The 17612-nt window shown below is 45.7% G+C and overlaps 1 protein-coding gene across 1 annotated transcript in view; it reads left to right on the top strand.

The window, feature by feature from the left end:
• ACSS1 (acyl-CoA synthetase short chain family member 1) overlaps positions 1-17612 on the top strand; it is a 31269-nt gene that overhangs the window by 816 nt on the left and 12841 nt on the right. The window contains exons 2-8 of the mRNA XM_038132662.1: positions 2757-2853; positions 11065-11264; positions 12394-12569; positions 14494-14646; positions 16278-16425; positions 16712-16849; positions 17427-17519. Of these exons, the coding sequence (XP_037988590.1) occupies positions 2757-2853; positions 11065-11264; positions 12394-12569; positions 14494-14646; positions 16278-16425; positions 16712-16849; positions 17427-17519 (1005 nt within the window). The remainder of the gene's footprint in view (positions 1-2756; positions 2854-11064; positions 11265-12393; positions 12570-14493; positions 14647-16277; positions 16426-16711; positions 16850-17426; positions 17520-17612) is intronic.

Below are 17612 nucleotides of genomic sequence, written 5' to 3'. Positions count from 1 at the left end.
GAAACAAGAGTAAAATTTGCTGTGGTTGCCCTGGCTGCCTTTGAGTTTCGTCATGCCATGTCTTGCCCCGAAGGCTCTTGTGTCCTGCGGCTGTGCTTCATCCAGTGGGAGTGAGCCCCAGCCCCATCCAGGGTACCACTCAGTGGAGATACCTTTTAACAGGGATGAACATTTCTGACCTTCGTTTCCCGTTCCTCGGGGAGGGCACCAGTTCAGTAGTGCAGTACCGTAACATTTCTGGTCACTTTTTTTTAACAGTCAAAAGAGGAAACCCTCCTCAGGTCTTCCAGAGAGCATAAGAGAGTGTCTTCTCCCAGGAGATGATGCCCAGTGGTGGATCCCAAGCTTATGGATGTGTGTGTACAGCCCCGTGCCCAGCACCCAGCAATCAGAGGATTTTAGCCAGAGTTCTGTTGGCATTAATTCCTTCCTTGAAAGGAAGATCTTGTCTGAGCACAGCCTATCAGGGATCTATTTCTTTCCTCTCTGGAGAGGGATCAACACTTTCCTCTGGATTTTTGATATCCAGATATTGCCTGGCCTTGTGTCTGATTCCTCAGCAAACAGAGAATGCCACTTAATTTTTTTTTTTCTTCGTACATTAAAGGAAAACATAGGCCTTTGAAACAGATTCACAGAATTGAACAGGTTTGCCGTTGCTTGTTTTGTTTACAAGCATGGGGGACACAGGAAGTGGGTTTTTTTTCAGTACTTTGCCACAGCCAAGTGGCTGTTTTTCTGTTAGAAGACTCTGATTTTATCTTTTCACCTCTTGATTTGAACACTGTCTGTGCAGAAACATGGCAACAGTTCAGGTCCCTGATCCAGAACATCCTGTGTGCACGTCTCTCAGCACAGCTCAACCATGAGCAACTGAGTCATCTGGTGCTCTTTGCTTGGGGGCCCTTGCAGAAGGATTTTGGGGACCTGTGAGCTTCAGGGCTTCTGGATTTCTTGCACTGTAACTCCTGGCCAGGAGAATAACCAGGCAAACTACTGCATTTCCCACCAGGACACATTCTCAGGAGCTTGTCTTACTGAGATTAATTGTTTCTGAGCAGTCAAGGAAGCAAGAAAATGTATGGAGAAACCACTAGGGTGTAGTAGTAAGGGGAAGGTCACTAAATTCTATTTTGTAAAATGAGCAAAAGGTTCATGTAAACCTAAGATCAGGAAGGAAATAATAGCACTTGGCTCTGGTTCACCTGCTGGCTCTTACTGAGCACAGAGCTAAATCTCCCACTTGGCTCAGCCAGGGCTTTCTGCAGCAGAAATTCCCTCTGAAGGCTGCTGTGGCTGCTCATGAGTAAGAAAAGTTGTTTGGGCAATGAAAGCCATTTTGTGATTCGGTGTAGTGTGGCACATTATGTGAGGGTGTAGCTGTGAGGAGCTTGGAGGTGGGAGTTGCTACTTGTGGACCAAGCCACAGCAATGGACACAGGCAGAGGAAACCAGTGCTTAAAAAATCCCCCACTGGAGCTCTTGTCCTCTTGTATCTTATTTGGATGGCTTAAGAAATGGCTTTGTGTTATTTTTATAGTACTGCTGCAGGGTTTTGCATTAAAAAGAAAAGACTTTAAACAGCTGAAGAACGCTTTTTCAAATTTTTGAGACTAACACTTGGTCTTGCAATGAAATGTGTTAAATTCTGAGGAATTTCTTTCTCTGTACACTTTAGGGGCTCATTTCCACCCTGTGTGGTGGTGTGATCACAGAACAGCCAAAGCTACTATAGCACACAGCTTTTAAAAATTTGTGTGGAAAAATTAAATCCTTTCCCATCAGTATTATTATTTCCAGGAAATATGACCTGAAATCCAGCAATTTTAAAAAAGGTTTTCTCTGAGTTATACAGCAGTGTCCCTGACTAGTTGCCTATTGAAATGAAGTAACTGCCTTTGAAAGATTACAGTGCAATAAGTAAGTGTCATATAGGCTTGGAATTAATATTTAACAAGGATGTTCTCTAACTATCAGGCAACTTGCTACTGGACATGCAGGCAGGTTTCTTTTGTGGATTCTATAAATTTCTTCTTCAGGTTGGGTGCTCTCCCTAAGTCCTCCATTTCAAGTTGCTGATGGGGAGAGATGCATCTTTAAAATGGAATTTTATACCTTTAAATTTTAGGAGGTGGAATACACGGCTTGAGACGCATTAATCTTTCCCATGGGTCTGAAAATTTGTAGCTGTCTGAACTTTGAGTTTACCATAGATCCTACAGTTTTAGACATTTTCGTTTAGCTGAGGTTCAGCTCTTTGTTATACCCTGGAACAAAAATGTTTCACATGAGCTTTAATTAGAAAATCCAAATGGTGCAGTGCTAAATACGCCAGCTGGGGAAGACTGTCCGAATTCTGTAGTGAAATGCTGCTCTGGGGAGCAAAAACATCAAAAGGGTGTCTTGCCTTTGTGCTGCTGGGAGCAGGGGAGGGATTTGGGCTGGCTTAAGTTTGGCCAGTGGAGTTAAATGGCTGAATTGAGCCATGAATTCAGCCCGTGTCTGAATTTGCCATGGCCTCTCATGGGTATCCATCTCTAAGGCCGCTGTGCCAATTAAGTGTAGAATTTGTTGTATAGCTTTACTGGAGCTGCAAATGTTCTCAGTTCCTCTGTTATACAATAGTGTGTGTCTAGCAACCCAAAACCTGATGTTTCATCTTGCACTTGCTTGCTGTTGCACTTGACCAAGCGAGGTTTACAAAGCACCTCTTGTATGTTCAGGCTTTGTTTAAACCTTTGGGGTTTTTTTTACAGTAAATTGCTTGGATCAGCACGTCGAAAAGTCTCCGGACAGAGTGGCTTTGATTTGGGAGAGAGATGAACCTGGCACTGCAGTGCATGTCACATACAGGTATGGCACCTTCTCACTATGCCTGGCAGTGTGGGGAGCAGGAAATGGGATTTTTTTCACCTGACAGTTTCCTGTTTGCTTGCTGGAGATACACACGGGAAAATTTCTGTGAGTAGCTTCTGGTTTCAGCAGAGCAGAAAACGTCTTGGTGCAAACATCTTGAGTTTGATGGTCAACAGCTTGATACTGAGCCCTGGCTGGAGGGGATTTAAAGCTCTCCATGTTTCTCTTTCCCATCCTCAGAGCAGTTTAGAGCAACCTTGAGGCTGCTCTGAGTGACACTGACTTGTAATCGATGCTATAAATTGCAGGGTTTGTTAGAGTATGGCAGGTTTAAGCATATTTCTTTTCTCCTTGCTATGTGCCCTCATTTAGGAGATGGTCCTGCCTTTTACATCATCTCTGTCTCTAGTGAGATTTAAATGTTTCCCAGACTTGTACGGTTCCTCAGTGCATGTTTTAAGAAGCCAAATGTTTGAGCTGCTCAATCTCAGGGAGCCAGATGTTTGTTCTGCTAGATCAGAAAGCAGAGGAGTTGAAGAATGTCCCTAGCATCAGACCTTTACAGAATGTTTTCTGGAACTTGTTTGGATTCCTAGAGCTCCTTGGGTCTGAATAGGTTCTAGTGGTCTGATTCATCTCCAAAATTTATTAAAGCTCCTGGAAACATTCTTTATTTGAGTGAGGAAGGTGGTCAGCAGGGAGGAGTGGGTGTGAAAATAGCTTTGAGAGGTTAGTGCTCCATGCAACAGAGATGAAAACTATCTGATATAAAGCTGTGAAAGGAGTGCATTGGTTTAATCTTGATATTGTTACTTGGCAGGATGTTTGGGCCTGTTGTGATATAAATATGTTGCAATGAGATGGGTAGCTCGGCTAAGTGCTTTTGCATTTTGCCATTCGGGTGGTAAACATGGAGATGGAACCTAAGGTTTCCCCCGGAGTTTATGTATGGTATGTTTTTCTCCCAGGTTTGTGCACTTTCACCTCTCTCTTTGTGCCTCAGGCATGAACACTAGGGGTAAGAAAGAGGTGACAATTGTGCTCAGATCAACCTGATAAGAGTAGCAGCCCAACAGACAGCACACAGCCTCATTCAAGGCAACTCTAACCTACCCCCTCAGGCTGCTACTTAAAATATACTGAGCTGCTGCAGACACTCAAACATCTTATCTGCACTCTCTGGAGATAAGGGACAGCCTTTATGAACAGCAACAGGACTGGTGTTTTTTTCCTGGCCATGCCCAAGTTGGGCATTTGGAAGAATGTATATTTTCAACCTGCGTAATTGTGATTGCTGTGACATGAAGACAAGTAACCCATATCTGAAAACTGAACCCTTCTTTGTGCAGCCTTACAGAGATACAGTAACTGGTACCAGGAAGGAGAAAGACATATTGGCAATCTCTATTTTCAAACTTCTGCCTGTATTTGAGAGCCACGTTTCTGCCTGATACTCTGGGTCAGGTGTGACTGCATTTGAGTTTCTCAAGAGACTTTGGTCCTACTACGTGGTAAAACAGGTCACTTGGTTCTCTGCTTATCTCATTAAGGCGGGAATAGCTTTGTTGAAAGCAGCAATACTCTTTGAGTATTTTGCCTTTTCTGTGATCTTTGGGCTGCATTTTTACAGGTTTTAAACGGGTCAGGAAGCTTTTCCCACAGTGTGTTGGCATTGACTTCTCTTTGAGACAGAGCTTAGTTGAAAACCTTTTGCAGTCGTGCCTTATTTCAGCTAGAAATTTTGTGAAGGAAAGCCTGTCAGAGAAGGAAGTGGCCCAGGAGCTGGGATGCTGGTAGTCCTTGGTGAGCCTTCCGTAGCATATCAGCCTCAGCATAAAGGGGGAATGAAAGGGATGCTGGACATGTCTTGGCAGAAGAGAGATGCCCCTTTCCTTAGGATCTGCATGCCCTGTTAATGGCACAGCAGCCTTAGAGTAAGGATTTAGCACTCTAGGAAAACAAAGACTTTAATTTGGGCACTGCTTTATGGACCAGCTTTGAGTCAGGTCACGGATTCAGCTGGGAGAGAGCTGTCCAGGGCTTATGTGCAACATACTGCAAGCACTGTTTTTTTGCACTATCTACTTTGCAAAGCTTGCTGCTGTGAGCTGCTTCTCCTCAGAGATAAGCCCTGGGCAACACAAGGAAAGATGCAGCTGCTGGCCTGGTCTTCTGCCTTCTCCTCTGGGGAGTTGTCAGGGACAAGAAATCAGCTGAGTGCTGGCCTTGTTCCCGTTGAAGCCTGCAAAGGAAGAAGGTGGATGTGCAGGAAAAGGGCTGGAACAGGCTTTCTCCTCCCTAGGAAGGGAAAAACCTTCATCAGTGGGATGTCCTCCATGCACTGGCAGGAAACACAGCTGCACTGAAAAGTGCTGTCCCAGCTAGCTCATCCTTGGCGGAAATAAAAGCCTCAATTTGCCTCTGCTGTGGGCAAAGAGCTGGGCCATGCTGTCAGTCAGCCCACATCCCTGTGCACACTTGTCACCAAGGTGGGTTGTATTTGTGCAGCAGAGTTCAAGTGCCTTGTGCTAGAGGAAGAATCCAAACATCTGCTGGGGGGCAAAGATACCCAAAGCCATCGGTGAAACATTTCACTTTTGCACCAGGAGATGATGGCTGCCCTTACAAGCTCAGTTGTGATGATCTTTTTCACTGCTGAGTTTTGTCCTGTCTCTCTAGCTGATGCAACTCAGTCTTTCAGGAAAAAAAATGTTCACTGGCCATTTTTTGCTTTTTCTTCCCTGTGGGTTTAGTTTCTATCAAGTAGAAATTTAGCTGAGTTTCAAATCATCTCTGCTTTTGAATGAGAAGGCAAGAGACTTGGTTTTTTTAGTGCTTTGTAACAACAGGGAATACAAACCTCTTGGGCTTTGGTGGCTGCAGTCAGCCAAGTGGGGACAGGTCATGCAAATCATTTATCAAGAGGCTCTCTGGCTCTCCAGAGGCTACCAAAAGCTCATTGGTAGGGCAGTGGCTTAGCAGCACTGTGGTGCTCTGAGCTGACAGCTGAATTTATTGTCCGAAGGGTCCAACCAGACCAGGAGTGTTTAGTCCTGCTCTGTGGGTGTTGTCAGGCCTCAGGGCCTTTGAAACCTTGCAGAGGAATTCCCCAGTGCATTGCTGAGCCGGGGTTTTTAAAGGTACTGTGCCTTTCAAAAGCTGGTGGAATTGGTGGCTGGAGCTGTTGGGTTGCAGCCTCTGTAAGTTCAACGACAGGAGGTGTTGAAGACAGCAGCTAAAGTTATGCCAGCCCTCCCCCTGTCTGACATGGAGTTATTTATTCTCTCTGGTGTTCCCTGGTTTACCATGGTCTCTACAATTTATCCACCTGTGACCCCGCGGATCTGCAAAATCCCATGGCTGTTGTCAGTGGGTGCTGAGGGAAGTGGGCAGCAGAATGCATTAGCTAACCTGTTTTTAACAAAAGGCTTGCAGGTCTCAAAAGAAGGGTGATCACTTTGGTACAGAAAATGTTGCTGCCAGAGGGAAAGTTCAAAATGCAAAATACAAAGTAGGGAGAGAGGAAAGCTAAAGGATCAGAAATCAGGGTCCTAGGTAGGAGGGAGAGAAGTGGTTGGACATCTTCATGAGCAACATGACAGCTATGCCTTTAAATATGGGTTCCTCAGCCTGAGCTAAAATAGATGAAATTGTATTAGAGATCACAGTGAAGACTGTACCCTGATGGTACTTGCCATTGGCAGCAAAACTCTTTCCCAGAGCTGCCTTTGTAAGTTGAGGTTGCAAATAAATCTTTCCCAGGCTTGCAGCTTTTCCCATCCAAGACAGCTCATAGATTTTTCACTTTCTCACCTGAAAAACGTTACAAGGGGTTTCCCTTGTCTTGGGTCCAGGATGTCTGCAGGAGGGCTGGGCAGTTGTGCTCTGGTGCCCACTTTGGACACTTGACCTGAATTTTCAAACAGTTTCAGCCTGATCCAAACTATGGTTCCAGGAAATAAACTGATTGCTGCAAGAAATACTCAACCCAGATTTTGTACCATGACAGCAGAAAACATGGCTTGGGCTAAGGCTCTAAACCAGGTACTGTCAAAGCCTGTGTATGGCATTGAATGTATTAAGAAAAAGTCTAGAATCATTTTGCAAAAGTCTGCTTCCCAAAGGTCTTGCTGCAATTTTTTTTTTTTTAATGTAAAAGGAACTGGCTTCATTTGTTTAGAAAGCTGTGCGCTGTCTTGCTGTGGCAAAAGGTAACATCAGACTTACTGGAAGGTTGTTTGTGCAAAGCATCCCTGAAATGCGTCAGAGAAGGGCCACGTGGTGCTGATGGGTTTTACAGAAGTTGTTCCAGACACTGCACTGAGCAGTGGGCTCTGGAAACTGTATCTGGGGAGGGATCTGGGAGAAATATGGTCTGTCAGTTCCTGAACAGAGGTGTAAGGACAGGGAGAGGAGTGCTGTCTGTTAGATTAAACAGAAAGACTGGACTGAGCAATGATATGCTGGCTGTTGGAGGGCCATCCTTGTAGGTCTTGTGCTTAGGACTGATGCCGTGGTAGCTGAGGAGCTGCCTGCATAGTGAGTGATGAGTCTGGAAGACAACAGGCTCAAAGCCTTATCTATGGACAAAATGGAAGCACACCTTATAGAGAGAGACATGAGAGTTAATTGTTAGTTTTAGCTCTTAACACTCTAATCTTCTCAAATCCTAAATCATACAGGAAGAAATAGGTCCTGTTGGTTACCACTGATACCCACATTTGTCCAGCAGCAGATCCTTGTGTCTCTTTCTGGTCCTTTGTGTTCATTAATGCTTCTGCCACCTTCCTGGCTTGCTTTGTTCTAAATGCACAGTCTGGATCTATTGCTCTTTCTCCTTAGCAAATGGTCTGCCCTTCTGGTTGCTGCTTCCTTGTTTCTCATCTCTGCTCTGACACTTTACCCACTGGAGCAGTGTTTTCCTGTCCAATTTGTTCTCTTATTTGCTCTCAGCTCTTACAATTTGCTTTTGCAGAGGATCCTCATCAAGTGACTCTGCGGTTTCTCGGTTTTTTGCCTGCCTCTGTCAGGAGGGGCTGGGTACTTCCCTTGGCTTGCAGCACATTTCCTTCTGCAATGGCTCTGCTGAGATCCTCCTGCTGTCTGCCCTGCTTGCACAGAGGGAGCTGAGTGCTCCAGGAGCCTCTGTGTGCCCCATGGCTTTGTTCCTCTCTGGTGTTTATTTCTGCCTCCCTCTGCTGAGTGCATTGCCCTGCTCTGAGTGGCTGCACTGAAATCCTTGGGAATGCAGGCAGCAGGTGGATGTGCCATGCTACTAACACACCTTCTGGCCAGCATTCATGCCGTTGCCTCTGTGTCAGGGGTGGGGCACTGCTGGGTTTGAGGGTTTCAGTTACTCTTGGCTCTTCCTACCTTGTGTGATGGAGGAACTACAGTGCCAAGCTTGGCAGTAGTCACAGATGGAGAGGGTGATGATGCCCGTGGTCTCCTCCTGCTCTGTTTGTTGAGGTGCAGTGACTCTGCACAGTGCTCATTCCTCCCCAGGATGTGTCTGGGTTGAGGACTGACAGTGCCTAACACACTGCCTGCCTGTACCAACTGTCTGCCTGTTGGATAGCAAAATGTGCTTGAAGGAGTCAAGGGAAAGATTCCTGACACAGTATTCCTGCTAACTCCCTTTCCTGAACTGGAGAGCAAGCCTGACTTGCTGCCACAGGAGCCAGAAGACATACCTGATGCTCAGGGATCTGTGGATGCCTTTGTTGGAGTTCTTGGCTTCACCTTTTCCTTGCCTTTGTGTCCATTCCTTCATGTGCTGCAGCTCCGAGGGACCTGCAGGGCCTTTCTATCCCAGCATTTTAGCATACAAAGAAGAGGCAAATAGATCCATGGGTAAAGACTGATCCATGTTGTCTATCACCTTACTTACACATGCTCATTAAGCAAATGTCAAATTGGGGTTAATCATAAAAAGCAATGAGAGCTTCTGCCATTGTGGTCACCAAATCCTGAATAAGCAAAAGGAACAAGAAGAATCATGGAGTTGCTAAGAAAACAAACCTTAGACAGAGATATTTTGGCATTTCTGTATAGGAGAAAGAGGCTGCAGCTCAGAAAGCACTTGAGTATTTTCCATTGCAGATAAGTAGTTTTCATTTTACTTTCTCACAGCTGTCTCTCTGGGGCTGGTTTCCCTTCATTTGCCTTGTAGTTGAGCAGCTTTTGTTTTGCCTCTTTGTTATTTATCCACATTGAAATTTTTCTTTAATGCAGCATCAGATAAATTCCAGACCAGAAAATGTGGCCTTTTAGGACAAGGCACCAAACCAGTGGTTGGCTGAGAATTCATTATTGCACAGAGTTGCTCAGTTCATGAACTCAGTAAAAGCAAAATAATAAACCTAATCGACTGTGCACCTCCGTGGTCATGAGGGGCTTGGGAAAAGGTGTTCCATGGTGTGCTTTAGAGTTTAGGCTGATCTTCCACTATAAGAGATTAGGGAGAATTCAGTCTGGGGTGCATCTGCTCTATCCCTGCTTTCTACAGGGTTGTGGTCACCCTGCAGGGGCAGCTGTTACCAGCTACTGCCAGAGAACAGGCACTGAACATGTCTGACCACCTCTCCGAGTTCAGAAATGGACTGTTTACTTGATGCTACAGGAATAGTCTTAGAATAAATAATATGAAGTGCTGTGTCTTGGATTTGTCTCATTTTCCTTGTCTTCTCTCTTGGTTTAAGACAAGTTGTGGGGTGGACACTCCAAAAATTACTTATTCTCAGCCCATAGTTTTGATAAGATATTTCCAAAGCAGAGCAGTTCAGCTTTTATTTCCAAATTGCAAGGGTTTAAAGAAAGGAACAAAATAATTTTTGATGAACCAGAAACAACTTTTCATTTTATTTGCAGCTTAGCCACCAGTTGAAAATTGGGGGTTTTTTTTGCAGCTGTTGCCAGTTATGGAAGAAGAGGATACTCAAGATAAGGATTCATGCTTTACAGCTTATTAGGGAATGCAACCACCTCCAAATCAATTTCTTTGTTAAAAGTTAAAACTTTGTTAAGTTACCAGGGGTCTCTGGTGGTATAGCTTAGAACCCCTAAGGGTTCACAGGTGGCAGGTTGATGATGAAGACGCTGGAGAGTAGAAGATGTCTCTCTTCTCTGGGCCTTGGTACTCAGAGAGTTCGTGAACCCAAAGGACAATTCCTGGCAGACTCTGCCAGTCATCTCCTCTGAGCTGGTGATTGGCATCAGGAGTGCTCTGCTGCCCCTTGTCAGCACCCTGTGCTGCACCTCCTCCCTTGGCATGAGACCCTCACCTGGCACAGTATCCCTTGTTCCCAAAGCCCTTCCACTGCAGGCATACAGAGCTGTTCAGTCCATGACAGCATCTTGGTCCCAGGTGTACCTGCAATTGTGTTATCTATCCCCTGTGCAGACATCAGAAAAAGGGAATGTGCAAGCCCGTGCCCACAAAGTGCTTTTTCATTCCTTAGAGGAATGTTTTTGCTATTGTCACCATGTCATAGCAGTGTCCCATGAAAAGAGACTTTGTTCCTGTTTTTGGTGTTCCTGAGTTTCTCTGTGCAAGAGTGGCAGCAGTACCTGTGTTCTTAAAGGCTGTTGGGCTGTGGGTGGTCCAGCTTCGATGAGACTCTTGTAAAATTTGCCCCTCATACAAGTGCCTCCGGAGTTCCCCTTTCTTTCCTTGTGCATGCAAACGTGTTGCTTACCCTTGCAATTTAAAGAGAAGCTCCTGGTTGTGGAGCACTTCCAGCTGTTGCCCAGCTTGAGCAGTGTGGCAAATCTTTGGACAACACTTCCATTTCATCTTGTGTTTATCCCACTTGTGTTCCCATTGGCTTCTGCCTGAGCCTCGTGGGTAAAAAAGGCATCAGGAGTGACTGAAATGAACCCTGATTTCTGGAGGCAGCATGACAGCACCTGGCTTGCTGGCTGCCGTGGCCACATTACAGCCCGGCAGCTCTGGACAGTGCCTGCAGCTCTCTCTCCTGTCCTTCTGCAGCAAGTACCACTCTGCCCTTTCTTCTCCTCTCCGCAACGGCAGGAGCAGCCTGGCTACCAGCATGCCCCAGGCCACGCTTCTTTAAGATGCCCTGTACTGCTGAGATGAGGTGCAGAGGTGATCATGAAGCCTCACTCTGCCCAAGGTCATCTTTTCTTTGCTCGCCCTGTGTAAACCAGGATGTGCAGTCACATAACAACATTCCTTCTGTGCCACAGGGAACTTCAGGATCTGACTTGCCGACTTGCCAACACCCTGAAGAAATACGGGATCCAGAAAGGGGACAGGGTGGCCATCTATATGTCTGTGTCCCCCTTGTCAGTGGCAGCCATGCTGGCTTGTGCCAGGATCGGTGCTGTTCACACTGTGGTCTTCGCTGGATTCAGTGCTGAGTCCTTGGCTGGGAGAATCATGGACTGTGAGTAGATGCAGAGTGGGGAACAAACACCTCTGTTTCAGTGCTCCAAGGCATATCCCAGCCCTGTGTTTTCTTGGCAGAAAGAGTTTTCTTGGTTCATTCTCGCCTAGCAGGGCAGTTCACTCTCCCCTGAAGAGTGCAGTGAGGAGCCTTTTCCTGAGTGACACGTGCAGTGTCCTCTGGCCTCAGAATACTTAATAAATTGCTTAACATTCAGTGTAGACTGGGTTATTGCTTGACAGCAGTGAAACTGGAAGGAAAACCAGAGCTTAGGGATAGGGCCCGATTTGTTGTTTTGCAGTATAATTGCAGTGTTTCTTTGATACTCTTGGACAGAGCTAATTCTGCATTCTCAACTGGGATCCTGTGATTTATGTACAGTACTGGAAGTGTTGGCAGCTTGCCCCTGCTCTGTGAGCCCTTCTACCAGCAGACAGAGCTGTTGTCAGCCCCAAAGTACTTGTATATTGTGATTAGGTAAAAAGTGATGCTAAAAATAGCAACAGAAGAGGGAAATAGCCAGTGGCTCATGTCCTGGCAGTCACATCAGTTTCTTTGTGGCTAGTGTGAGGGAATAAGTTTTACAGAAATTGTCATGTTCTTCTCTTCTTTTTAGTGGAGTTGATCTGCAGAGAGCGAGTACATGTTTTAGTTATCCCTCACACAGGGAACTGGGAAGAAGCTGTTCTGCATGTCAGCTTTGCAAGGCAGGGATGGATGATTTAAACTGCAGTGAGTGCCACTGAGGCTGGGTGCTGGGAAAGACTTCCTCACATTCACGATAGGCATTGGAGTGGACTGCTGGGGAGAAGGTAGAGTAGATGCCATTGGAGTGTTTTAGGAAGATGGAAGGGATAGCTGGCAGGAGTGGTTTAGCTGAAGCAGACCCTGCCTTGAGGTGGGGGAGATGGACTGGATAACCTATGGGGGTCCCAGCTACCCTTAATCTCTGTGTGTCTCAGGTTTTAAAGTGTTTTCATCAGTGACACTGACTGGTTTTGACTGACAGCGGTTCTGAGTGTTTGTCACACACGTTGTCCTATACATCACCCCCAAAGTAATGAAAGCTGGGTGTGCATACTGTCCTGGAAGACAGGCTGGCATGTCTGCTAATTCTTTCTCTTTTTAGCTGGATGCAAAGCAGTTATCACATACAACCAGGGAGTCAGGGGAGGCCGAACCATAGAGCTGAAGGCAACTGTGGATGAAGCTGTGAAGAACTGCCCAAGCATCAAACATGTGTTTGTGGCTCAGAGGACAGATAACAAAGTCCACATGGGTGACCGTGATATTCCCCTTGAAGAGGTATGTTGTTGTTGGATAACTCTTTTTGTGTCTGAGGTTGGCTAGGGTAATCTTTCTCTCCGTAAGTGCTTTTGGGACCTGAGTTCTGCTTCTTATAGCATCTGGATCTTCATCCTCAAATGGACTGCCTGTATTTACAGTCTGCTAGGATTGTGAGTCGAAGCAGCTCAATCTATGTCTGGTTTATCTCAGCGTGGGCAGCGGTTATGCTGCTCTGTTTCACAAGTCTTGCAAACAGTGCTGAGATTTGAGGAGTGTTTCCTGAGACCCAGAGGACGAGGAGACCATCGTGGCTGTTGTTATTTTACTGTGTTCAGACACTGCGTTGTGGATTGCGTGTGCACTCAGACTGGTCACTGCTGAAAGGCAGTGCAGAAATAATGAAGTTCCTAGAGAGGCTTCATCCAGCCATGAACAGCGTTGTGGTTGTCCCATGGTGGTAGAACAGTGATGGCTTGGAATTATTTAGAGCCTGTGCTTCCTGGGGAAGAAAACAGCAGTTGTTTTTATGTGTTTAGCTGGCACACATGGGATTCCAGCCTAATGTGGAAGCAGCTTTATCAGTTTGCTGGCAGCAGTAAACAGGAACTACTCATGCTAATAATGCCTGGAAAAAGCTAATCTGCTGGCAAGATAATTGCTCAAGAGTCTCTGTGCTGGTCACACGAGATAGGAAGAAGCACTAGTGTAAGTTAAACAGAGAAGACAAGTTTTACTCAGAAGTTGTCTTATTCCTTACTCCACAAAGGACGTTCTGATTATTTTCCTTGGTCTGCAAACTGCCTGAGGTACTTCAGTGATCCAAGAGCTGAGCTCACCCCATTGTCAGTTTTGGGATCTGAAACAAAACAAGAACTAAACAGTTATTGGTGTTAACTGTCCTTACTGATCTTTACAGCTGCTCTGCTTTCCAGCTCTCGTGCAATGGCTTACTGCAAAATTTAAGCTCATGTTGTAATGGAGCACATGAGGATTCCATCTTTGATTCAAAAACCTACGAGTCAACCTAAATTGGCAGTGCTGAAATGTCATGAGAAATACCTGAGATGAGCAGCAGTACTGTAACTCAGAGGCTAAGAATTACATTTGGTGAACTCTTCATATTTTATTAAACTTTGTTTGTCAGACACTTTTAAACAGCTGGACCTACTGATGGTAATGTTCACGTGTAAATACATTGTGTTTACAGTGTATTCTCATGAAAAGGCAGTACCAAGGAATTCCTCCAAGGAGCCACCTAATAATTCTTGCAGGAATTATTCATCAAGACAGTACAGAGCTCGAGAGAGGCTCTGACCTAGCAGGGCATTGCATCCTTCCCTCCTGTGGTTCTGACTGTGGGGGTGAGGAGAGGATTCCACCCAGCTGGCCAAACAGGGGAGTATGAAGAGAGTGACAGAGGCAGGAGAGTAAAGCACTCTTCTTCTGGGTAGAAAAATTAGAATTTGAGGATCAAATGGACAGGACAGTCATCCACTGCTGGGGCCAGGGAAGGGCGATGAACACACAGTTTAACTGTAGCACTGCAGTTTTTAGAGAAAAAGGAAAGTACTAAGCAGTGCCCAACCAGCCTTGCTGCTGCTGTCAAGTGTTTGCAGTCACATTTTGGATTTCTACCAGCAGCTTGCAAAGGCTTGAAATGTAGGCAGCTATGACTTACCATTTTTTGCCCCAGAAATGGTATTTTACCTGTCCAGTTCTCCTTGACTTCTCTGCCCAGCAGAGGTACTGGTGGAAATGTTAGATGCTGTGCTAGGACCCTTTCCACCAGGTGAGCCCATTTAAGCTGTGAAAAATCCATGGACATTTGTGAGGGGCAACAGCAATGGTGGCTCTTGTCTCTGGATACTATTGCCTTGCTTACAGGGGGAGTGATGATTGGCTCCATATAACCAGTCTTTCTGTCATTACCATTCTTTCTTAGGAGATGAACAAGGCAGATTCCATCTGCACTCCAGAGAGCATGGACAGTGAAGATGTGCTCTTCATGCTGTACACCTCAGGCAGCACTGGGAAACCCAAAGGAATTGTTCACACCCAGGCTGGATACCTGCTGTATGCTGCTCTCACACACAAGGTAACTCAGCTGCCTCCTCTGAGAAAGGTTCACTTACCTTTTAGCTGTGCTGACAAGAGAGACCTGGATCAGGGAGGAATGCTGTGTTCTCTGCTTGCTGCCCAGTTGGCTTATTGGTTGTAAACAAGCTGGAAAACATCTGAGCTGTGTAATTAATCTTCAGGATTTGTTCTGAGGAATATGATACTGGGCAAACCTGAACACAGAATTATGAAAGCAAGGAAATGGCAGCGCTGCTCTTGCATTTAAAATGTGCCAGTGTTGGCTGCCCAAAATTTGCAGCTGAGGAGATTCTGGAAAGTATCTTACTGGCATTGGTAATGTGGATATTATTGTAGTATTTTGCATTGGGATGCTGGACTTTTTTATTTCAGAGAGGATCTGGACTCTTCAAACAGCCTCTTGTTGTCTGAAGAACAAAAATTGTATTTCTCCTCTTGTGGTTGCACTTCCATTCTGCTTTTCTGGGTGATCTAGGGAAAATGTTTTAACCTCCTTTCTCGTGAAAATGGAAAGAGTCAAGGCACTGCTTCTTGAAGCTTCTGGTCTGAGGTCTGCATATGAAAAGGTAACAGTGAAATGAGGAGAGGACTGTGGTGAAAGATCTTCATCTGGCTTTAGTGGTATCACCCTGTTTGTAATCACACACAATTCATGTGAAGGTTTTCTTTCTTTAGGCTGACATGGTTGAATTTTTAGAAGATTTGAATGTTCAAGTGTCAGACTTCTCTGCATGAAGGGCATTTTTTAATGTCAGCTTTTCTAAGTGACAGCATAAACACCGAGGCATCTCTTTCTTAGTACAGAAGGTAAATCTGCACCCTGGTGCATTTTCTCCACCTGCAGAATGCATGAGAGGGAAAGGCACTTGGAAAAGTAAGGTGAGAGTTGTCTTTTCTAGATAGAGGGATCAGCTGACCTATGTGATCTCTGTGGTCTTTGCACACTCATATGTGACACTCTTGTCACACACTCATGGGGTTTTTTTTAGTTCTGATCCATAAACCTGACTCCTTGTGAGTCAGAACCTCTTCACCATATGGTAGAGGAGTTAGATTTACAGCGGGAAGCATTTGCCATATCCAAGAGAAGATAATGAGTTCTCCAAGATCTTTATCGTGAATTTGATGAGCAAGGAGAGGGTAAGTGATGGATGGATAGTGATGCACTCATATAGGAAAGCTGAGCAGTTAAGACTATTTCTCAGGAAATGTTTTATGGGCACCTATGAGTTCCTCCAGATCTCTCATGGAAATCTGTTGATATTGGTGAAGGGTCTGAGACTTGTGGTCTGTAGTTTACGTGTGACTCAGAATAAGCTTTATCATGTGGACCACCTGGAGCAGGCATCCTTAGGTATCCAAGGCTCTGAGCTTTGGTTGGAGCTTTGTTGCTCCAGCTGAGCTACTGCTGGTACAGCTGTGCTTCCTGTATGTTTGCAAATGTGCCAGGAACCTGGGTGCCCTGGTTCTGGTCCCTCTGACTTGCTTCCTCACCTTGGGCTGGTCTTCATGGCCCACACGCCTGGCTCCACTTGCCCCGTGCCCTCTCCTGCTCCCAGCTGGATGCCCAGTCCAGCACCTTTCCTTTGAGCACCTGGAAATCAGCTGGCCTCCTGTTTATCTTTGCAGTATGTGTTTGACTACCAGCAAGGCGATGTTTTTGGCTGTGTGGCCGACATTGGCTGGATCACAGGACACAGCTATGTTGTGTATGGACCACTCTGCAACGGAGCCACCTCTGTCCTGTTTGAAAGCACTCCAGTGTACCCTGACCCAGGTGAGGAGGTGGTGGGAAAAGGTTTGGCTAGATGTGGCAAAAGAGGTTTAGAGACCTGTCCAGCGTGACCTGCCTGCTCAGGAGAGGTAAGCTCCATTGCTCTGGATCGTGTGTATGCAACGCTCAGGAACATCTGTGAATCCAGGGTAGGAAAAAAAAGCTGTCATTGCTTTTGCTGTGTACTCACAGTAGTAACAGCTCCAGCTTTGGCTGTTAACCTTTCAGCTGAGTGTTTGCAGCAGTATGTCAGTGCTGGAAGGGTAAAAAGCCAATTTGTGATTTGCAGGTCGTTACTGGGAGGTGGTGCAAAGGTTGAAGATTAATCAGTTCTACGGCGCACCTACAGCGATACGCCTGCTGCTGAATTATGGAGAAGAGTGGGTGAAGAAATATGACAGATCTTCCTTGAAGGTTTTGGGTTCAGGTAAGGGGCATGAAATCTTCATCTAAAAAAGACAAAGGGTTCTAGTTGGTGAAATGAAGATCCCAGAGCAGCTCAGCTGATCACATAGGATGCGATGAGAAAAAAAGATGATAAAGCAGGCTCTGTGTCTGGCTTTTCAAATATTTTCTAAGCAGAAAAAGCAACAAAATCACATTTTGGGTCCATTGAACTTTTGTATGATGGCCTGTTTCCTAGATTATTTTACAGGATCACATTCTTGGCTAAAAAGATTTATCTAATGTTAAAGGGCATCACTTTCAATTTTACTGGCATAGGTGACCCAAGCAGCATTTTTCTGCATTATGTTCTATTCTGGAGGTTCTCATTACATGACCTGCATTGATTAGTTACTTTCAGTGATATTAATTTCTTGCCTTTTGGTCCTTCTGGAAAAAGTCAGTCCTCAGTTACACGAGTGCATTGCAGTCCTTTGTGCATCCCAGGAAAAGTGTGGTGAGCATTCTGCTTGGAGATCATGCATCATGCACCAAGAGGGAGAATGAACTGCCTGCATTCTCCTGGGTCTCAGGTCGTTTTCTTTCTTGTTTTGGTCTAGTGGGAGAGCCCATCAACAAGGAAGCTTGGCAGTGGTTTCACCAGGTGGTGGGAGAAGGGCGCTGTACCCTCGTGGACACGTGGTGGCAGACAGGTAAGAGGCAGCCTTGGGGGGCACAGGGGACCCTGACCATTGACAGGCTGCTGGTGGGGAGAGAGGGATTAACACATTTCAATTTGATCCAAC

The sequence above is a fragment of the Motacilla alba genome, chromosome 3, assembly GCF_015832195.1.
Source record: "Motacilla alba alba isolate MOTALB_02 chromosome 3, Motacilla_alba_V1.0_pri, whole genome shotgun sequence".
Classification (NCBI taxonomy): Eukaryota; Metazoa; Chordata; class Aves; order Passeriformes; family Motacillidae; genus Motacilla; species Motacilla alba.
This window is presented reverse-complemented; position numbering and strand designations above follow the sequence as displayed.